General features: G+C 50.5%; 3 protein-coding genes across 3 annotated transcripts; 1 reads left to right on the top strand and 2 right to left on the bottom strand.

The window, feature by feature from the left end:
- Positions 1–690: 690 nt before the first annotated feature.
- CUNH11orf52 (chromosome unknown C11orf52 homolog) lies at positions 691–9,428 on the bottom strand. Its single transcript, XM_009472269.2, has 4 exons — positions 9,255–9,428; positions 4,807–4,847; positions 3,982–4,028; positions 691–3,627 (listed from the first exon to the last, which is right to left on the bottom strand). Exons 1-4 carry the CDS (start codon positions 9,284–9,286, stop codon positions 3,391–3,393), a joined length of 357 nt encoding a protein of 118 aa, XP_009470544.1. The 5' UTR covers positions 9,287–9,428; the 3' UTR covers positions 691–3,390.
- A 4,032-nt stretch (positions 9,429–13,460) lies between these two features.
- HSPB2 (heat shock protein family B (small) member 2) lies at positions 13,461–15,443 on the bottom strand. Its single transcript, XM_009472270.2, has 2 exons — positions 15,297–15,443; positions 13,461–14,409 (listed from the first exon to the last, which is right to left on the bottom strand). The coding sequence occupies exons 1-2, from the start codon at positions 15,388–15,390 to the stop codon at positions 13,958–13,960; spliced, it is 546 nt and encodes a 181-aa protein (XP_009470545.1). The 5' UTR covers positions 15,391–15,443; the 3' UTR covers positions 13,461–13,957.
- A 1,876-nt stretch (positions 15,444–17,319) lies between these two features.
- Positions 17,320–20,974, top strand: CRYAB (crystallin alpha B). Its single transcript, XM_009472271.2, has 3 exons — positions 17,320–17,739; positions 19,345–19,467; positions 20,644–20,974. Exons 1-3 carry the CDS (start codon positions 17,542–17,544, stop codon positions 20,845–20,847), a joined length of 525 nt encoding a protein of 174 aa, XP_009470546.1. The 5' UTR covers positions 17,320–17,541; the 3' UTR covers positions 20,848–20,974.
- The last annotated feature ends 1,052 nt before the right edge of the window (positions 20,975–22,026 follow it).

Here is a 22,026-nt window from a genome sequence, read left to right as displayed (position 1 = left end):
AGGTGTGGGGCAAGGATCCGAGGCCTCGGAGGGGCTGTGTGGGCCCAGCTGTCTCTGGAAGAGGGTCAGCCCGGGGGGACTGGAGCATGGGGATCCCCAGGAGCAGGGCTGGCTGGGGAGACCAGGGTATGGGGAATGGTAGGCCCGGGGTGGGGGACCGGGGTAGCGGGAAGGGGCGGCGATCCCCAGGAGCAGGGCGGCCCCGGGGGCTGAGGAGCCCCTGGGGAGGGGGTGGCAGAGGGAAAACCGGGGTCCCCGTGGGGTGGGGTGCCGGGCCCGCCCCGCCAGGGCCCCGCGCCCTGCGGCCCTACCTGCGCCCGGCGCGGGCGGGAGGGTGCAGGCCCGGCCCGGGCCCGGCCGCGGCGCGTCGCCGCTTGCCATGGGGACAGGGGCGGCCCCGCGCAGGCCCCGCCCGGCCGGACCGGGCCCGCCTGCAGCCGGGGCGGGCTGCGCCGGGGCTCGGGAGCGTCCGGGGGGAGCAGGCGCTCGGCAGCCGCGGTGCCGCTCTGCTCCGAGGCGCTCATCTGCGGCCTCCCACATCGGGCAGGAGGAGTGCGAGGAGCCCGCCGGCGAGGTGGGCCCCAGGCCCCGGCTCTGCGGGCACCCTCCCGGGAAGGCCGCGTCTGCGCCCCCGGAGCCCCAGTGCAGCAAGCAGGCAACGGCCTCCCCCAAAAGTGCACATTTATTGGTTACAACTAAAAATTACATCTTTAATGTCCAAGGAACATTTGATACATGAACGCTCATTTGACACCTAAACATAACAACCTCGGGAAACACAGGAGATTTACTGTTGGAAGCTTTTAATACTCAGTGCAAAACCAAGTCCTTTCGAAAAATCCTTATTGCAGAACATGTGGCTTTCACATGTTATCTATTTGAGGCCTGGTAAACAGGCAAAATTACTCTACTACTCCTGTTCCTATGCAGAGCATTTGATTATCTCTTAAGATAGGCCATACTTCCAGAAACAACACCAAGTACTAGCTACGTACGGAAGCTGGAGCTCCTTAGGGAATAGGAGGTAAAGTACCCTTCCAGGCTTTGAGGCCCTCATTCGTTCAGAATACAAAAGGGCTGATCGACAGATCAACAGAACTGAGTGAAGTGACTAAGTGAAAGCAAGTTCCTCTGAGCCAAACCCAGTCCTACTTATGTCCACAGCAAAACTGGTTTAACTTGATGGATGTGCAAATTTACACCACTCTGGGCGCAGGAGCTTGACCTTAGTGTCTGTGCAGCTCGCTGCCCCCAGCCCCAGCTCTCCTGCTGGGTGAGGAAAAACTTCAGTACCACATGCTGTGCATGCCACTGCAATAATGGGCTGTTTCACTTAAATTGTCTTTAAAAATGACCTGTTGGAGTCTGCACCTTCCAGAAAACCTCCCATCTCCTGAACCATAGTCTATATTTAATAATGTTTCTAAAAAATTTGATTTCTTGCTATGATGTGGAGGGCCAGAACTGAAGCCAGTGTCCCTTTCTAGTTCTTGTACCAGCGATTCAGTGCAAGGAGGTACCTAACTGCTGCCCAGCATGAACCAGATATGGAGCTGTGTCCCTGGTTGCCCCTCTGACAGCTGGGCTAGCAGGACTGACTGCTAGAGTGTCCCATGCCTCCCTGACACACTCTTGTAAGTAAATCCTGTGCCCATTCAATCCTCCTCAGTCCAAAGGACAGGTTTTCATGCTGGGCATGGAGTACGGAAAGGAACTTGGAGGAGCAGAAAGAGGAATCCTTGGCACTCAAAAGAACCAGCCCTTCCAATAACATAATCCTGTACCCATTATGAATGAAGGGCCTTCTACTGCAGACTTACAATAGCCCCACTGAGATCAGCTGGATAGCATAGGCAAAAAAAAACCTTTTCAGGTAGAAAAATATACTATATCCATTATAAAAAAGGGGCCTTCTCCTGCAAATGTTACTTTGGCCTTACAATAGCCCTGCTGATGTCTACGGGATAGCACAGGCAAAAAGGTAGAAAAATTGTCGGATTGGTCCTCAAAACACTTCTATCTTAACAAATACTGCCCATACCAGCTTTATTTTTTGTAATGAGCAGGAACTCCTTCCTGCTTTTTACATTAAGCTGAACCATAAAATGCAAAATTATGTGTGTTTATAAAATATACCAGGATGTCCATTTTTAAGCACTGGCAATAAACAGGTTGTCCCACAATGTGCATTCAGCTATGCAGACCATTATTTAGGAACAGAATGTGCCAAGCATTGATTTAGTGCCTGAAGTTCAACTGCCAGTGCTGCAACTGCCAAATCCAGTCCAGTGGCAGAAGTCTTTTGGACAATTGCTATACGACATTACTAACACTATTTTAAATCCATAAACAAATTCTCAAAGGTGTATCTGGGAGGGTTAGCAGAAAACACCACATTGTGTGTGCTCTATGTTACTGGGTTTTATAACTAACGCCGACAGTATGAAATAAAAAATGGAGTAAAAATCCAAAGCCCTCTCTAAAGTTGACCAGGATTCATTCCCAGTATCTCAGGCATGCAGACAGCTGCTGTACTCAAAGGACTGGATAACTGCCCTAAATATAAGCTGTGGCTTTTAAATGGCTGCCTCGCAGTTAAATTGTGAATTTTCCTTGTTTCATTTCCAGTCAGAGCCGAGAGCTCACTACTCACTTCTGTGCCTGTTGGGGTAAAGATGTTTATCAGTACAGCCCTTCAGTGAAAGAAATCGTTCTGTACCCCTCAGTTAATTCTGCATTTCTGGCCTTGGTTTTAGTGTGCTGTGCATGGTTATAGAACACTGCTTTTTGAGAAAAAGGGATGCACATAGTGCATGACTGCAGTTAACAGTGACAGGTGTTGGAGGAAGACATTGCAGTAGCTACTGTTAAAGGTTTCATGGCATTTCTTTACAGTATCATCCACATGTCATTCTGCACATTGCAGAATTTTCTTAACAATGACATAAAATTCTGTGGCAACATCTCCCTTGTCCCAGTATTGAATACGGTATGCCATGTTCTCAAATTCATCTGCAGAGCAGCACTCAGCTGGTCCTGTGCCACAGCAGGAACTTTCTCACTGCAGCTCTGAGCTGCGGTTTTAGCCTTCATCAGCCAAGAAGCAGCTCTGTCTTCTCACAGTGCTGAGAGGAGATCGGTTGCCAGCTTCAGAGGCAACTCTTCCAAGGGGAAGAGGTGGTTTTTGTCAGCAGATTCAGATAGGAAACTACTTATCATGTGAGAATAAATATGTCTGTGTCCTCTGAAGATAAATGCAGGTTGAAGACACAGCCTCTCTGCACCTTCTCAGGGAAACTTGATGTGTCCATGAGGTTAGCTTGCATCTACAGCATCTCTAAGTCTGTGAAATCCTTTTGCTGCTGAAGGAGGAGGGGGCCATCAAGCCTTTTACACCAGGGTCCCATTCTTACTGTCATATTTCAGCCTGGGCCGGGGGAAGTTGAGGGTGGCATACTCTGTGGCATTCTGCATTTGTAAGTTCTTCACCTCAGCTGCAGAGCGCTCCCGGACCTTGGTGAACACTTGGATGTCTGCGTAATGAATGCTGTCATCCTGCTTCACACTCTTGGGTTTACTCACGGTGGCGTAGACAGGAAACTCCGGGACATCTTCGTACGTTGGAGCCTTTGGGGAGAAAGAGCTCTGGAAAGTCAGCTCCCTGGGCTGCTGCTACACATGCCTTCCCCAGACTAGGCAGAGACACACTGCCCCCAGCACTGTCCAGCCCTCTGACACCTCGGGCTCAGAGAGAGATTTCATCCTACTGCTTCCACTGCACTTTAGGGGAAAAAACGGGCCCACATCACTGTGCAGCAATGCACATTGTTCCCACAGCCATTAAAGCCTATGTAGGATGAGATGATTCACAGCTGTGAATCATCTGCCCCATGTCCTCCCAACCCATGTAGCCTAGGAAGTGGTGGTCAGCTCTGTCTTCTCAACATACAGTTAGGAAAACAACTCTGGGAAGCTGTTTACCTTCCTGCCAGGCTGATGCTGTTGGCTCTCATGTCTCACATTAGTTCCTGAAAAAGAAACACCAGCAGATCAGATTAACACAACTGTTTATTGTTCCACCTTTGAATGCAGAAATGCAGCGTCTGGCCCATGAGCTCTCCCCACTGGACACAAATCAAATTTCTACCTCATCTGACACCCTCAACCCTAATGCTGTCTCTGAGGCCCGCCTCCAAGAAGAAAGCCTGGGCTTGTTTCTTTGGAAAAAACAAGGTTTGCCAGGATGACAACACGCTGTGGACTGCAATGTTCTTGGCAGAACCTAGGAGGACAGACACAGCACAGAGAGCTTCCTTGTCAGGCTCTCAGAGAAGTCAGATCCAGTTTTAACTTTGTTATTTCCTTTGCTGCCTGGCAAACATATTTTGCCCAGCATGGTCCAAAGGCCACAGGACACAACTGGGCTACTTAGGAAATGCACTTTATTCGGCAGGACTGATGTCAGATGGATGTTTGCAGCTCTTACAGGAGTTTGATGCAGCTTCTGCTATGCTGCCACTTGAGAGTACTCACATGTGTTTTGATGTGAGACTGGTATTTTAAAGATACTGCTGTTCCCTCCCCATTGCCAAGTCCCATGGCACATCACACCCCTTGCTTTAAGTTTTAAAGAAATCTTGCCTCTTGCTTCTACCAAACTTCTCTTGAGGAAAGTTAGGTACAAAAGAGTATGGGAGGGGACCTCAGCCTCAGGGATCCAATTCACAGTCAGCACTAATGTTACTAACCAGGGGCTCAGTCACTCCACCTCTTCTTGTCCTCTAAAGCATTTTCGCAAATCCTTACCTTGCTTTTCTTTCTTTCTTTTAAAAGGCGAAGGACAATTCCTGAAATCAGAGAGAGATGTCAGCCCTGAGAAGCCCCAGCCTCTGCTCTCATAACATGCAAACCCAAATGCACCACCCCAGGATACTACATCTGTGGGTAATGAGAAAAGCCGAAGAAGTGTCTCAGAGAAGAGCTATTGAGCCAAGCCAGAACCTGAGTGACTCTTGCAGGCAGAAGGTCCAAAGGGGAGATGTGGGGATGTATTTCCTTCTTCTGTGACACACCTACCATACCACACAGACATCCCCAAGTCTCCTTGCCTTTCAGCCCTGCCTGGCTGTCCAATATGCATATGCATCAGAGTGAATGAGAACACATTTCCCTGTAGTTTTACAACTACATTTCCACAGCTGTATGATCAAAGATGCAGGGTGCAGAGCATGACCTCAATTGGCACAAAACCCTTCTCTTAGGGCCAGATGCTCTGATAGCCCCTGCATTTTGGCCCCCTTGCCCCAGGAGCAGCTCTGCATAGACCTTGTACTAATTTAATGTTTCAGACAGCTTTCCTGTTCTCAGTTTTCCAATTAGAACACAACCAAACCAAATAAGCTATGCACTTAATATAAGCCAAGCCAAACGCTAATCTCAGCTGTACCTGTGTGACCAGAGAGAGACAAGCCAAATACAGCTATGTTCCAGCCATGGAATGAACAGGAGCCAAATTCGTTCCAGCTGTAACAACAGAGCCAGGAGTTGAGCTCCTGCAGGCTGGTGCTGGCAGGGGAGCGCAGGCTGCCTGGCAGAGCAGAGATGTGTCACATTCTGGGCCAGATGCATGAAGGAAATGTTATCGTTGCATCACGCTCAGAGGGCTGGAGGAGAGCAGGTGCCAGCCCTTGTATGGCTCCTCCTGTGTATGCATGTGCATCTGGTGCTGGCCGCTGACCAACACAGCGTGCAGCTGAGGGTCACACATGGGTCTGTATCTCTGCTGCAGCACAGGCAGCAGCTGAAAGTGGGCAGTTAGTGCTTTTGATGGGGCTACAGTTACCAGATGGTTCCCAAGAAGCATTGTATGTCCCACAGCGTGTGCATTTGCCATTTGCCAGACAGTCCTGCCACAGGCGGGAACAATGCAGTGCCTGAGGCAGAGCTCTGCCTTTGCTGGCTTTTAGAGGCAGTTTCAGCTGGTGGGTGAGCAGGACAGTGTGCAGTAATGCCTTTGGCACTCTAATGGCAAAACAAAAAAAGCATGAATGCAGGCAAAGAACTTGGAGACCTTCAAAATGGTCAGTAATGATTAACCAGACTTGCTAGACCTGGGAAGTCAAAGGCAGCTTTGGGGAAGGCAGGGTGGCCATGCACCTGTGCAAAAGGATCAAACACTGCTTCTCATGTCTCTGCTGTGTGCTGCCCCACAGAGGCACCAATGGCCCTCCAGTCCTTGGCAGACAAAATCTGGGGGGCTGCCCGCAGGAGTTAGGGGCCTAGCTCAAGGCAGCGTTGCTTTGTCTTGCAGTGGTTCTCACTTGGCTCTTGCAGCTCCCTCCTCCACTGTCTCTATGAGCTTGCAGGGTCTCCAGGGCCCTCCTTGCGGAGGCTGGTGTGCTAGAGCACTTTGCTTCTTTACAGCATTCAGGCACATTGTGAAATGTAATTAAAATAGCACCATTTGAAGCAAAATCAGCAGGGTCCCTATCATCTTTCCTGGGAGGGAGGTTGCAGTATCAGCTTTCCAAGCTGCTCTTGCTTGTTTTGGTTGCCTTCCTTTGTAGAAAGAGCATTAGCAGTCCGTGTGTAGGCTGAAGCTATTCTGAGGCTGTCTGCAGGCTAATCACAGCCAGGCAGGAGACGGCATCTCCCAGCCTCAGATCTGCGGTAATTAGAATGGATGTGGCAAGGGAAACAAGAGCAGGGCAAACCTCTCCCCTCTTCTCAAAACCAGGTCAAACATGTTGTAACTAACTCACAGCCTGCTAGAAGCACGTTGTATTCTGCATGACAGCACACGTGCCCCTGCTCCTATATTGCTTCTTCCCCTTTCCCCATGTCAATGCCAACCTGATTTCTGACCTACACAAGCCTGCTTCACAGTGGGTCCTGAATTTTGGCATCTTTGCTGTCCATGCACACTGGAGGCCCTGAGTACTAAACCAAGTGGTGACAATACCTGGGGACCTGCCCTCCACAGGGCCATACTTGAAGAGGTACCCAGACCTGAGGGCACGCTTTCCTTCATCAGTAACTTCTGTGAAAAAATTTGCTGTAATGGCTTTTCTTTGAAGACTTCAGGAACCTCCTCAGTCTCTTGCTCTTTGCTCTGTCTCCCTTAGGGCCCATGCTTCAGTATGACAAAGATCTTCCATCCAGAAGAAGGTGGGTCTCTACCTCCCCTGAGCCGTTTTGTAAGTTTCAGCTTTATTTAGGAAGCCCAGCTCTTTGCTGACAAAGCTGTGGTGCTGAGCAAATACCCAGAAATAAAAGCAGTATAGGTGCCTGGAAACACCTGAACTAAAATTAAGTACCATTTTTTTTCCCTCTGTCACCAAGGCAAAGCTATGAATCGTACAAACTTCTGCAGTGGGGCTTCAGTGCACCAGTCTGCTCTTGATTGTGGTCCTCTGTAGGTGTCTCCCAAGCCCATGTTACAACAGCACATTCCCATTTGCCTTCCTCTCTCCTTGCTTGGAGCCCGTTTGAATAGTCTGTACAGCACAGGGACAGGCTGGGAGCCTAAGGCCCTTCTTCACCTGTGTGTTTCCATATGCAGGACAGGGAATGATGCTTCTGGGGAGAGAGCTCTGCTTTCTCCTCACTGCACAGTCTATAAGGCAGATGTTAGCACTTGCGTCCCACACTGGTGCCGTGGTCAAAAGGGTCTTTGGCCAGAGCTTTGCCCTCTGCTGCAGGAATCTGCCAGAAGACAGTAGTGACACCACCAACAGAAATACCATCCCAGCTTCTTACTTTCCATGCAGCCTCTGTGAAAAAATCAAGTGGGACACAGGAGTCCTGGTCCAGTAGCCTTGGGGGAGCAGAATTTGACACTGCCCCGGAGGAGCCATCCTGCCACCAAATGGAGCAGAAAGCTGCTCTCCTGCCTGGCCCTGCATAGATGAGTGACCTTCAGATTCTGGTCTGTACTTCCTTTTGAAGGCAGAAGTGTTTGTGCATGGCCTGGCACTGTCTGAACCTGAAAGTGCCACCGCAACATACACTGGAATGGTGGTGTTTGTATTCCAGAGCTTCTGCCTTTGCCAATCCGTGCTGTGGCACGGCTCTCCTTGCCAAACAGCATCAGTAGTGTGCCTGGCAACTGCAGCTCTGCTCAGGGGAACCAGCCTGTGCCGCAGGCATTCCTTGATCAGGCCCTTGTCCGCTGCAGTAATGAAGTCGATGCCCTGAGTGCCTCATATACCCTCTGCCACAGGGTAGAGGAAGTAGAAAATGTGACTTTTGGTGGGGACGTGTCAAGAACCAGCCTTCCACCTCCCACCTGCAGTTCCTATTCCTAAATCCCAAACTCCACGCCCTCCAGCTCAGGGCTCAGGTTGGAAGGACCTCGGTGTCCTGAACCTCCTCCTCTGCTCCAGCCACTAGGTGATGCTGTGCCTCTTGTAATTATTGAAAAGCGCTGACAAATTTCTAATACTTTTAACAAATACAGTGTTGGAGACAATGTCCTTGGAACTTCATCTAATATTCATGGCTCTCCCCCTTGTACCACTCTCAGAGCTGAAAATATTTCCACTTGGCACTGAATGATGCTCCACTGTGCCCTTTTTCTGTAAGCACGAGGTCCAGGGCACAACATGAGCCAGGAGGGATTAAACTGTCATCCTCCCTCCCAGGGAGAAAGAGCAACATAATCTGAAAAATGCGGCCAGGGTTTCCCAAGCGCAAATAAAGCCCAGACAGACGCAGGCAGGGAGAGGGGCTGGATGAGCTGAGAGCAGGATGGGGTAGCTGACCCAGGAGCCCTTAGTGCCGGCACTGCCGCAGGGGCCCCTCCCTGCAGTATGCCAAAGGGACACCTTACGGCGTGCACCTGGCCAGAGACCACTGGGGCAAGGACAGGGATTTTAACTAGATCCTTCCTAGAACTGAGCTATTCTCAGCTGCTGGCATGGCTGCAGGAACCCAAGCTGCCAGTCCCAGGAGGTGCCACAGCCCGTCTGGGCTGAGACATGGGAGCAACAAAGCCCCTCCGCCTCCCCCTGTCCTGCCTTTGGCTGCCCCAGCCTCCCATCCCCACCCCGGCACCTGCACAGCAGTGACCCAATGCCCGTTCTCGCTTGCTCTCAGTTTCTGTGTGAGCTGGCAAGCTGCAGGGCTGAGAGCCAGGCAGGAGCCCTGGCAAACCCAGCACAAGGAAGCAAAGCTTGCAAAGTCCACCCAAACTTCCGCGCAGGCTGCCCAGAGCTGTGTCTGCCATCCCCATACCTGGCAGATGCCGTACTCACCATGGTCGCCTGCAGCTGCAGAGATTGCCCATGTCGCTCCTTCCTCCATGAAGCAGAAATGTTTTCTGGACAGGGAGAGCTTGTATTTCCTGGTTCCTGCTCGGCCTCTGGCTATTCCAAGGGAGTGTCTGGCAGTGTCAGATTTCTCTCCATAGCTGCAGCGATGCTTTTCTAGGCCCGTGCATGCCATCTACTGGAGGGCTTGCCCTGGGCTCTTCGTGCCCCCAGGGCCTGCGCTCACCTCTTGCTACCCAGGGAGGAGAGGGCAAGGTAGCAGCATGCCTCCAGGCCTCAGCCCTGGGGCTAAAATTCTGCTTTATGATTTGTACAGTGGATGTCCCTCCACCAACCCTCTCTCCCACCAGCGCCATCCTGCTGATGCCAGCAGTGATGCAAAAGAGGATGGAGGAGGGACTTCAGATGTTCCTGAACAAAAGGAAAAACACCAGGGTGGGAGCTCTCTGTGCTGTTCCTGCTGTTTATCATTGCATCTCAAGCAGGATGTCAGAAAAATGTGTGGCATGGGTTGGCATCACCTTGAGAAAGAGAGCGTATCTTCTTGGGAGGGAGGTGATGCCCCAGCAAAGGTGAGAGCAGGCTTGCAGGTCTACTCTTAGGTGAGCTCTAGTGCTGCTGCTTCTGCTGCAGGCAGAAAGGCATATGCAACCTCAGGGACATTACTGGGAATCCATTTTTTTTAAAACTATGTAGATGAAAGTGTACAGATTTGTGCTTTTGAGAATGACAGAATCCCATGAGGGACCTCGCATCATTAAGGACCTGCAATACAGCTCTTAAGCTCACCCCTCAGCCTGTCAAGCAAGAACATTAATGTGCATTTTACCTCTCTACCCCTGTTGAGAGCCCTTCAGACTGTGGCTGGTCATTCCTGGACTGAACAACAGGTAGCTGATCTCTGGCATCTCTAAGAGAGCTGGTACTCAATACTGAAAGATACCATGTTAATGTAGTTGTTGAGCAGAAACTGTGCTCCACAGCTTTGATTTGACAGTCATCCCCAGTTCTGTGCAGGCCTGAATGCCTCATGGGATGTGCTGATAAGTGGGTAAGTTTTAACTCACCCTTCTGGCAGGCTATCTCAGGAACTATCCCTAGTCCTCTACTCCAGCTGTACCCATGCTCTCAGCCAGGCTCACAGCATCATTTATCATCTGCCCAAGTGCAGACCAAAGCTTGTACCTGTCCAGAAATGGCAGGTGGAGAAGGGTTCTGCTTTGGAAGGACCACAGGGCACAGCTGCTCTCTTTGCTGAACCCTGAATGAGCTGCACCGTGACCTGCAGAGCCTGAATCTTGCTCTGAAACTGCTCCTCAGCATGTAGCTGGAGAAATTGCATAGCTCAGCCTGCACCACAGCACCCTGGGGAGAATTTAGGGTTGGATTTATGCAGGCAGATGGGATTCAGTCCTGGTACCAATAGGACCATGTTCTCAGGGTGCTGCAAAGACCAGGTGGTCTCAGTCGTCTGTCCCTGCTTGGGAAGTTGCAGACTGTGTGTCTCCGGGTTTGCCACAGATACTGTTGATTTAGTGAGCCAGTGTCTGTTTTGATTTCTGGGATAACTTGGGCTTTGTTGCTTTGTGGAGAAGAAAAAAAAAAAAAGGCTGGGAGCCTGTTCCCATCAGCCCGTTTCACAAATACTGGAGCTGCTGGTTTGAGCTTCATCAGAGAAACAAAAAGGCATCAAAAACATTGGCAGAGCTGGAGAGCATTTGGCTGCCACTCTGCATTCCCTCCTCAGTCTGTGTCTGCAGGGATGAAAGAGAGCATGGCTTCCAGCGCTCCTGGTCAGCAAACCGATCAGGCTATTTTGTGCAAAGCCTGCCAGGGTGCAGAGGAGCAGCCCAGTGGCTGACACCAGGCAGTGCCAGCCCCTCTTACTGCATCACTGCTTGGGGCAGCTGTCTTCATGCACTCAGGGACATTGTCTGGGTAACAATCTGTGCAACTGGCACAGGACGAGCCTGCAAGTGCCCAGCAATAGAGAATGAACTTGTTGGAGAGCAAAGACAGGGTTAATAAAAGCTGGAGGGGGAACAGAATTGTGTAGTGACTACTAATGCTGTGCATTTCTATTGCAATAGAGTCAAAGTACCTCAGACACTGAGGGACTGGGACCACACTGTGATAGGTGTGGTACAGGCACACAACAAGCTGGTATTGTCTATAAAAAATGAAGGAGAGAGAGCTCTGAACTGTTTTGGGCACTTTTGTCTTAGAATCCGCTCCCTGTGCAGCCCCAGCCCTGGCCACATGCTGTTTGCAGCTCCCAGTGGTTCAGCAACCCACAGTCCTTGTGTTCCAGAGTCAAAGCAGGGCCAGATGGCATTTCATGCTCTAGCATGTGCCATGTCTGCAGTGTGTGTGTATGTGCACTCCTTCAGCCAAGCACACTTTGCCCAGCTTGCAGGTCATATGTTGGCCATCCTCCCTGTGCCAAATCCAGTGAAGATGTTTATCCTAGTGACAGGAGGCCTGCAGGGAGCAGGGGGACCATTGATTCTTCTTAGTAGTACACAAGATGCCAGATCAGAGACAAAGAAAAGCCTTTTATAGCTGCTGCTCTGAAGTGGCTGTGAGTTTTGAGGAATCCTTTTATGGCAGGGGACTAAGGAAATTATGGCCATGCCTGAGCCCACACAGAGACACAGGTCTCTGCCCTCACCGCAGGGATATGGGCTTGGGAACTCAGCCCTCCTGGGATTCGGGACTTGGGTGGGTGCTGCTGCAAATGGGATGTGGTATGGATCTGGTGCGGTGCATGAGGCTGGTATGGCATGTGCTGAGGAGCAGAGAGAGGCTTGTAAAGAGGGGAGCAGTTAAGGACTGGGCTGTTTTTGCCCTTAAAAGCAGCTGCTTCAGGTGATTGAAAGTCACTAGCCCAGTATTATCTCTGGAATTATTATTAATGACTTAGACAAAGGCTGTTGTAAAGGTGATTTTTATTTTGAGAGTGTCTGAAATACGTTCTGGCAGCAGCTTATCTGGTCCTACTTTATGAGTAAGGGCATCCCTCAGCAGTACAGACTGTGAGTGTGGGTATCTGATCTGCACTGGGGCAGGGGTGGAAGCTTAGCCATCCTCCCACTTGCTCTCATGAGGCTGGCAGGCAGGGCTGCTCTTAATTTGCTCTGATCCTCATTGTTGGCATGGGCCCTAAGAAGTAGAAAATAACTGTACAGTGTTCACTCTGGTCTGGATCCCACTTTGCCTGGCAAGGGTGAAAGAGCAGCCTTATACCAGTGTTTCAGCAACCGAGGAGGTATGCTGCATGAGATAGGCTCCTGAGCAGGGCATTTCTGGCCCTAGGTATTCATGGAGGCAGAGTACAGAAGCCTGCAGGTCACATCCCAGCAGGGAGAGGAAGAAGCTCTGTCCACAGGGACCTTGGAACCTCCTCTCTCCTCTGTGGGAGGGCTGCACTGAGGCATGCCTGGGACCCCCATATTTGGCCAGTGACACAGCATTCTGGCTGCTTTAATTGGCTCTGACAAGATAAGGATTGCAACTGGCACCTGCTGAGCCCTCGAGGCCATCCGAGGCAGCAGCTGCCACCGATAGCAGCACATACGATCCCTGGCCCAACATCACAAGACTACGGAGACATTTCTCGTTTAGCCAGTGGCATCACAGTGCCTGCAAAAGGGGCCAAATTCATCCCCTCTGTGACTCTACAGAGAGTGCTGGGCTGCCACCAAGGTACTTGGGATCTGAGCAGAGCCTTTCCCTTCAGCATTTTGGGGTTCACTCCCCTCACAAGGGCTCAAAAGGTCTGTGTGTGAACAAGCTTTGTGTTGCATAAACTAGAGGGTTGAAGCAAGTACAGACCATGGCTTGGCATTTTTACTTGAGCTAACTCCAGCTCCAGGTCTGGAAATGCACAGTGGGCCTCCGAGAGCCCATCACTCTACATCTTTTCTCCTCGAGGCTACTGCCCACTGTGGACTCCCTACAACAGCAAGGAACTCCAGCTGCATCCGAGCCAGGAGGGCCAGTCACAGAGGTGCCCCTGGCTGCCCCATGGACAGAGTCCCTCCAAGTCCCACGGATGCCATTTCCACAGATGAGATCAGTGTGAACTCTCCACTGCTCTGCTCCCCGCATCTGGAGCAGCTAAGGCACTGTCCATCCTTCCTGCTGCAGAATAGCTTGGCCAGGAGCAACATGAATCCAAGGCAAACAAGAGAAGATCAGAGGCAGATTTATTCCTCTTTCCTCCTGAGAGCTGCAGGCACTTTTACAGACCAACAAGCACCTTCTGTCTCCACGAAGGTCAGCCACCAGCTCAGAAGTGAGGCACTGGGATCACTTCTTCCCAGTACCCTTCTGGGCTAAAGCACAGCAGCTGTTTAACAGCCCACTGCGACACAGCCTCACAGTTTAGGGTAATAATGACCCTTGCCATTTGGGGTGAGAGAAGAGCACCCTGCATGGTGTTCAATGAGCACTTGACCTAGGAGAAAACTTGCATTACAGTCCCTCACACTAACACTTTAGTCCCCCCCTTTTTTCAGTTCCGAGTCCCTTTTTCCAGCCATTAGCCTGAAGAAGCAGAAGTCTGGCATACATATGGCTGCCTCACAGCCCTGCTAAACACTGATGGTGAGAAATAGGGGTCTGGCACCATGGATTTCCCATCCCTGTCCCCCCTCCCTCCCTGCTCAAGCCCAGATCTGGGGCCTTTAGGACTCTTCCTTCCCTTTTCCTTCCTCAGACTGTTCTTCTTTCTCCACTGGCTGCTCTTGTTGGGTTATCTTCACCTCGTTGACTCTGGCCTTCACCTCCTTCCCCGTCCGAGGAGCCACAATGCTTAAAATTCCATCGTGGGACAACGTGGCTCTCACCAGCAAGGGGTCGACATCCAGAGGGAGGATGTAGGTCCTGGTGAACTCTCGGGAGATGAAGCCATGGCGGTCAGCCTTCTGTGGGTGCTGCCCCATCACCTCCAGCAGGTTGTCTACAGTGCGGACAGTGAGCTCATCCGGCAGGAAGTGACAGACATCCAGGAACACCTGGAATTTGTGCTCATTGAGGCTTATCTCAGAGGTGCCTCGATCCAGCTGCTTATTGATCCGAGGTCTGATGTAGTAGCCATGGTACAGGGCAGGGGCTAAAATCTCACATGGGGACACACCTGAAAATGAGAGTAAGGAGTGTGGGGTTTCCAGGGGAAGGAGTTGGAGAAGGATGGTTGGCAGCAGATAGGAGAAGGTGACAGGAGGAGGCTGGGACCTGGCAAACACCTTGGTTTTGCCACTACATCAGCACCATATAGATAGAGCCTCTTGCGGTTCCTACCTTTGTGTGTCCAAAACACACACAGACCCAGATGCCCGCCAGCCCCTGCCTCCCACAACACAGTCGGCAGCTGCCAGCAAGCCAAGGGCTGGCATCCAGCTTTCACATGTCTGCTGGGTGGACAGGGAGGGACTGGTAGGTGCGCTGGGCTCTTTGCAGTGCAAAGCCCACAGCCAGGGTTGGGCATGGAAAATGCTGACAGTGAAGAAACTGCCCTGAAGAACTAAAGGCCTTTTGTGTGCCATTGTCCAGGGGGCTTTCCTTGGAGCTTTTTGCCTTTTCATGCTGTTGTGCTGGTGTTGAATGGTTCTGCTGCTGCCCACATTCCTTCCCCTCCGCCAACCACTGCCCAGCTTTGTGCTGAATACCCCAGCTCAGCTTTTCTCCACTGCCTCTGGCTGCACTCTCCCCCCCCCCCCCCCCCCCCGGCACATTTTGCTCCATGTTGGCACAGCATGTGCACGAATACCAGACCACTGGGGGCATAAGGGAGAGACAGAAGAGACAGCAGTAGGTATGGATGGAGGAAGTGGACCTGAAGAGAGAGACCCTGGAAATTCCCTGGATATTCCCCCCTGATTTGACCTGGGTTCTTATGCTCAAAATTCCTTGGCTCCAGCTTCCCTGGCCTGCTCTGGAGCTCAGTCTCCCCAGGGGGACTCCACCAGCCCTCCTGCACCAGAGGAGAGAAAGGTGCCGGGGGGATCCCGTCTCCTTTCTTACCTTCTCCAAAGTTCTGGTCATAGATCTTGCTAGGGTTGGCAAACTCGTACTCCGAACTCATGGGGTAGGCGTGAGGGACAGTCCGTGCAGCCATGGTGTGTCTGGGAAGGGGACCTTCCAAGCACTCACTGCCTCTGAGAGTGAAGGCTGCAGATTGCAAGGTTTTAATTGGGCGAATTCCACAGGGAGGAGTGTGTGATAAAAAGATGGACCAAAATAGCCACGCGCAAAGGCCCCAGGATGCCTCGCCAGGGTGACGAGGGAAGCTTCTTGCTGCATTCCAGCAGGGAGTGCAGGCACTGCCCGCAGTCAGGGAAAATCCCACACCTCCTCCCAGCCTCTGAGATCCCCTCCTCGAGCAGAGGGTGCAGGAGGCAAATGGGAAGCCAAATACAGCAGGGAGGCACAGAGGTGAGCTGAGGGAGGCTGAAGTAGGAGAAAGCAGGACAGACCCCAGGCTCTGCTGCCTGTGGTGCTCCCAAAGGCAAAGGCCAGCAAGAAGGCTCATTGCAAGCAGGTTCAAGGAGACCCTGACACTGGTCCTGCTGGCCCTGAAGCACCCCATGGGATCGGGGCAGTAGCTAATGCTGGCTGGTGCTTGATCAGGTTGTGCAAAGTCACGTGAAGTCACTATCACACCCATCACCCCACCGTGAGCTTAGGGCCCAAATTGCCCCTCCTGTGCCCTACAAAAAGGAGCTTGATTTTCCCAGAAGTGGAGTGGACGGCTCAAGCTGTTTGTTCCTGTGAGTGGTGAAGTGCTGCAGGTAGTTAAGCAGGGATAGACTGGATCCAGATCCCACTACTGACACCTCCACATCCCGAACTGTGCTGCTGCAAGCAGACTGTCCAGACTGTCCCCTGGCCAGGGCTTTGGAACAATGTAATGAGACCCAGAGAAATGCCTGTGCCAGAGATCATGAGTTAACCAGGGATCTGAAGCTAGCATAGATCCAATTTTATTGAACTGGGGGATGGGGAAGTAGTGCCCAGTTAAGCTCCTTGTACCCTGAAACCAGAGATTTCCTTGTCTCCACGTCCCTGCTGTATGAGAGAGCAGGTGCACTACTGCTGATGTAATGGGGAATTAGAGAAGGTATTTATGGCCTGAGCTTGCACAGCGCAAATTCTGCTCCCTATTCTTGCAGGCAAGCTTAGAGGGAGAGGGTCAGACCCTTTTGCAAAGGTCTGGTGGTGCTAGCAGTAAGAATGATGTGCCTCTGAGCCAGTAACTGTATTTAAGTTGTGAGCTCTCAGAGGCGGAGACTAGCTCTTGCCCTTTAAGGACAGTTGCTAGGCGGAACCCATTCCCATGATTTAGGTTCACAGGCAAGGCAGGAATTAAAATAAATGTGTGAATTAAGACATAGTAGGAGCATAATTACAGGAAATCAGCTTACTGCAGGGGCACAGGCAGACAGAGGTAGCTTGCATCCCCGAGAAGGCACGTTGCAGTGCAGCACCGTGGAGGCCGTTGGCATGCCCAGTTTCTCTCTGCTAACAGCCCTCTTGGAGTGCTCTGCAGTCACAGTGTCCGGCTCTTCTGCTCTCTCCAGCAAAGTGGTTTCTGTAGTGGGCAAAGGACAAGAGGTGTTGGGCTGAAGCACTGTGAAGAAAGCCATCCTTCATTCACACACATGCCAACGGGTGTGCACTGAGGCAGCAGGGCTTACTGGGCTGCAGAGAGCCGCACTGCCAGGGGTATCTCAGCAAAGACCTCCTGGGATGTTTCCTGCCCTCTGACTAGAGCCTTAAGGAGAGGCAAGGGAACTCTCTTCCTAGACTGGTGGGTGATGTGGGGAGCTGAAGTCTCGGTGCTGGCAGTAGGAACAATGGCCCCTTGTCATTTTCCCTGTGAGCCAAAGATAGGAGCTGCATTGATCCTGCTGGCATCCAAAGCAGCTGGGAACATCCGCCAAGCCTGCCTGGGACTCTGCAGATAAACAGCACGTGGGGAGTGGGGCGGGCGGCTGGGCAGTTTGGCTTCTTGCTGCCCCATTAGGCTCCTTTTCTTCTTCTCCCCTTCCCCCTCCTCCTCAGAAGCGTGTTCAAATCCCCGAGACAGCTACTGGGCACCGCTGAAGGGACCAGCCCAGGAGTGGGACAATAAAATCCCTGACACCACTGTTCAAGAGGCCTCGGGCGGGGGGGAAGGCCAGGCCAGCTGCACGGGTATAAAGCTGTCCCCCGCTCCCGGCACAGCACTGCAGCACAGTTGTTTGCCAGGCTCCTCCAGCGCACTCCAATGGATATCACCATTCATAACCCTCTGATCCGCAGACCACTGTTTTCTTGGTTGGCACCGAGTCGTATCTTTGACCAGATTTTCGGGGAGCACCTGCAGGAGTCAGAGCTGCTCCCTGCTTCCCCCAGCCTCAGTCCTTTCCTGATGAGATCCCCCATTCTTCGGCTGCCCAGTTGGCTAGAGACGGGACTCTCTGAGGTAATCTTCCCTTCTTAATGCTCTTTGTTATCGCTGTGTGCACATCCTGATGGGTCTGGAGCTGGAGACCCACGAGAGCTGAGAGCTTGGAAGCTGCTTGTAGGTGGTTATTAGGAAAACGCTGGGGAAAAGGGTGCTGTGTTTGTGCCTCTGCTCCTCTGCATTAGGCAAGAACCTCTGCGTGCTCTGCTAATCATTTGTGACTGGGAGCAAGTATTGCCATAGTGTTAGGAATAGAGGCAAACTGAGCTGAGCGTGTGCGAGAAATGACTGTAAGAGCTGACGGGAGAAAGGAGGAAGCCTAATTTCCCTGTCTGCTCAGCAAAACTTTCAATCCCACTCCCTCCTGAGAAGCAAACAGCACGGGGTAGTGGGCAGGGGTAGTGGGATCCTCATGTCAGGCAGTGTGGGAGCTCACAGTTGCTGAGGAAAAAGTCATTGCTGAGGAGAAGAGCATTTTAAGTAAGATACAGGACCCAAAGGATCATGAAGCAGCCGTCTGCTTGCTTCAGGGGCTAAGCCAAGAGGCACACAGTTCAAACAACCTTGCCTGTTCTGCAAGTCAACTGTCTTATTTACAAATAGCTTGTAGAGCTATTCTAAGCCACAGGAGCGAGAGGAAAGTATTTTTTTAATCTTTGCGTAATGTTTCCCTTGATTTAGTGACCTGGGTCTGGCTGTCCACTGAAGCAGCCATAATAAGCACCACAGATAACAACGTCTGACTATCTCATTGGAGAAATCTTCACAAATAATCTAGAAGGAGGAGGAAGCACTTAGACTCCGAGGTCAAACTGCGGAAACCAGTAAGCCTAGAGCTGGCACAGAGGCTGCCTCCACATCCCAGAGCAGAGCTCCAGGAGGCTGACAAGCTCCCTGACCACGAATGCAGCAGAAAGACAGAGACACCCAGCCCATATAGCACAGTCCCACAAACATGTCCAAGACAGACAGAAAATGCAAATTCAACCTCAGGAAGCAGCAAAAAGCAGTATTTGTTAGAGGTGATAAAGTGCAAAATGGAAGGCAAGGAGGTGAGATTAGCAGCAGGTGACTCAGAGTTCTGGCAGAAGTCCTGATGCTCAGATAACAGAAGTGAGCAGTGAGGCAGTAGGGCTCACCAGTGACACACTATTTTGGTTACTAAAGAGTGACAATGCAGGGGAAAGCCTGCAAGCCTGCAGATGAGCTGCAGTCAGCTGCACAGTCAAGGTTTCTTTTGCTTGAAAGACTGCAAAATCCAGTCACAGAAATGGGAAACCTCCAGACATTCTGTAAAAAGAACTGGATGCAAAACCTGTACGCCAACTAAAGAGTCAGTTTGAACAAATTCAGATTAAGAGAATCAGTTCGTCACTCCCAAGGAAAACATTTATCCCATGTGATCAAGAGAAAGCATTCACATTTTAGATACCGTAGTGATGGGTATTAATGTAACAGGCCAGCAAGGGACAAGTCCACCCAGATCAGAATCCCAGGATCGAATGAGGGTCAGACAGTGCATGTGTAGATAGCAGTTTGAGTCTTGAACTGCTATATTCTGAGAGACGTTTTAAGCTGAAACCCTCACCTGCTCTTTTCTGAAGTCACGTCCTTGTTTTGCAGATGCGACTGGAGAAGGACAAATTTTCAGTAAATCTTGATGTGAAGCATTTCTCCCCTGAGGAGCTAAAAGTGAAGGTGCTTGGGGACATGATAGAAATTCATGGGAAACACGAGGAGCGCCAGGTACTTCTGCTTTAACTATGCAACTGATAGAGTCAGTGTGAACTTCCTCATCTATGGTTAAACAAGGAGACTGCAAAACAATCCTCTCCTGTGCTCATCTCAAATTCTTCTAATGTTTTTTATCAACCAATCTTAATAGAAGATGCTCTGTGCAACACCCCCCCCCCCACCCCCAGCTGTTCCCAGACTGGGCAGCAACAGAGTGGAGATTTATTGCTGATGTTACCTGAACTGTGAACTGAACTGGAAAATCATCTTTGAAATGGGCATTTCTGGGCCTCCCTCTTTCTGGGAAAAGGCCAGGAATGCAGGGAGGCATTCAATAAGCTAACAACGAACTGTAATAATTAAATCACATAATGAATCAGTGCATTGCCCTATTCCATTACCATGAGGCTACCTCTTCCTGGAAAAGGCCCACCTGGCAGTTTGTAATCCTTAAAGGCTGTGTTCTGCTGTCAGTCATCCCACTGGTTGCTGGCTCTGGAGACCTGTGTGGCAACTGGGCAGACAGAAGTCAAAAGCCATGTCCAAAGCTGTATGTAACAGGGTTTTCCATTCCCCCGATCCCTCCCACCCCCCACCCTCACCTCCTTGCCAGAAGGAAATGAGTCCGCATGATAAAGTAGCTATGTCACTGGAATTTTCAGCTCTAAGAGCTTCTGTCAGCCAGGAAATACAGCATTACTTGTAGCTGGTGGAAGCCTGTAATCCTGACACAGCTTCTGTCAATTTTTTTGGCTAATAAAATAATCAAGCACTATAGCAGAGATCAGCTCACTAGAAAGCTGTGTATTACTAGACCTCTGGAGACCCTCAGGAACAGGCGTGGTTGGCACTGCATGTAGGTCTAGCTGCTGCATCTTAGGAATGAGAGCACATCACTGTGCAATGAAGCCAGTCTCTGGCTGGCACAAGAGCTGGAACATAAAGCCTCCTCCTGTAAACAGTGTACCTGCAGGCACTGCAGCCTAGGCAGGGCACTGTCTCACTTCGGCCAGTCTTGGCTCTTTAAAAAGGGCATCTCATAATAAAAACCTCTTTTAACTTTCTGAAAAGTTATCCTTTGAGAGCTGGAGCTTCCTGATCTCAGACTTTATGCAAAGGGCCCATGGTTTAGGTGGAACTGAGTCAACATTTCTAATCAGGGCTGTTCCTTCTCTTCTCCTTTTGAAGGATGAGCATGGCTTTATTGCCAGGGAGTTCAACAGGAAATACAGGATTCCAGATGATGTGGACCCTCTGACCATAACCTCATCACTCTCTCTGGATGGCGTCCTGACGGTGAGCGCACCGAGGAAACAAAGTGACGTCCCTGAGCGCACTATCCCTATCACCCGTGAAGAGAAGCCTGCCATTGCAGGAGCCCAAAGGAAGTAGGCTGCTATTTAAAGTCACCCTGGGGGGCCATTCAAGAGCACTTTTCATCAGATGCCAGCTATAGTGAATGGCTACTCTTATTATTTATGCTGAGTAAGTTTACTAACAAATAAAACATGAATAAGCAGTTTGTATTTTTTTGTTTTGAGCACTGAGGACAAGGGAAGTTTTGGGTCAAGAAAGCTGTATAAGGTTGCTGTGCAGGGAAATATACCTGGCATCGTTCTTCCTTACAGCTTGAGTGGCAGGTGTGTCCAGGAAAGCTTGTCCTGGTGTTCAGAAACACTTTGCTAGTTTCACTTCGTGTACTCTAATGTTTTGCAAACATCTAATTGCATGAGCCTTTGCCTTCAGTGTTGCCAGAGGATTTCAGAGTGTTTCACAAGCAACAGAAAAGTTTTTCCAGTGGAGATTAGACTGGTAAAACAAGTTCATGACAATCAAAACCCATTTGAAGTGTGGGTATTAGATAACAACTGAATGGAAGACAATTGTATCTTAAATCTCTAGAATGACTCATGTTATGGAGAAGCATCCAAGTGCTGCAACCAATTCAGAGCAGTTGCAGATGAAAACTGCATAGCTGCAGTAAACACAGATATATCCAGAGAGGAGAAAAACGTCCTGCTCTCACGGTGCAAATCACATCACTTTGAAACTATATGTTGTCAGTGCCCTGCAAACGATGAACAGGATCTGACATCTACAGTATTAATCTGATTTATGCTAACATTGTTGAGCGGTACAAAACACTATTAAGTCCTTCTCAGGTGTCATCATCTGCTTAGCACCTCTCTTCAAAGGGATATGAGCATAAATGAAAGTCTGTATTACTGGAACTGAATTTCTAAAATTCATCTCCAAAAAGGACAGAATGCCATAGATCTGTTGTACAGATCATCAGACTCAGTTATGACCTGACCTATTTTCTATGTTCCTTATAGCTGCTAAGACAAAAGTTGTATCAGAAGGGATCAGTTTAAATCTCAAATGAACTGAGAGGGCATCCTTCTTCCATGGTTTTAAGTGAGGAAAATAAAATGAGCACTCAGTGATGTGGGGTCATTGTCAAATACTGCAAATCCTACCTAATTGCCAAGGTCTAGTGTTTCCTATTAGCTGATTCTAATAAGCTCTTGCAGTTAAGGTGTTAGTTGGGCTTGACTGAGAAGGCGCAGG

This window comes from Nipponia nippon, unplaced genomic scaffold (assembly GCF_047370975.1).
Source record: "Nipponia nippon isolate SJK-2023a ecotype South Korea unplaced genomic scaffold, ASM4737097v1 scaffold_28, whole genome shotgun sequence".
Taxonomy (NCBI): Eukaryota; Metazoa; Chordata; class Aves; order Pelecaniformes; family Threskiornithidae; genus Nipponia; species Nipponia nippon.
This window is presented reverse-complemented; position numbering and strand designations above follow the sequence as displayed.

Bases quoted from the DNA above. Each gene is read 5' to 3' on its own strand.
- CUNH11orf52 (XM_009472269.2), bottom strand. From the start codon at position 9,286: ATGGGCAATCTCTGCAGCTGCAGGCGACCATG. The intron at 4,029-4,806 runs GTAAGGATTTGC...TTTCTTTTTCAG, and splicing joins AAGAAAGAAAGAAAAGCAAG to GAACTAATGTGAGACATGAG. The intron at 3,628-3,981 runs GTAAACAGCTTC...TTCTCCCCAAAG, and splicing joins AGCATCAGCCTGGCAGGAAG to GCTCCAACGTACGAAGATGT.
- HSPB2 (XM_009472270.2), bottom strand. From the start codon at position 15,390: ATGGCTGCACGGACTGTCCCTCACGCCTACCCCATGAGTTCGGAGTAC. The intron at 14,410-15,296 runs GTAAGAAAGGAG...TCTCATTTTCAG, and splicing joins TGACCAGAACTTTGGAGAAG to GTGTGTCCCCATGTGAGATT.
- CRYAB (XM_009472271.2), top strand. From the start codon at position 17,542: ATGGATATCACCATTCATAACCCTCTGATCCGCAGACCACTGTTTTCT. The intron at 17,740-19,344 runs GTAATCTTCCCT...CTTGTTTTGCAG, and splicing joins TAGAGACGGGACTCTCTGAG to ATGCGACTGGAGAAGGACAA. The intron at 19,468-20,643 runs GTACTTCTGCTT...CTCCTTTTGAAG, and splicing joins GGAAACACGAGGAGCGCCAG to GATGAGCATGGCTTTATTGC.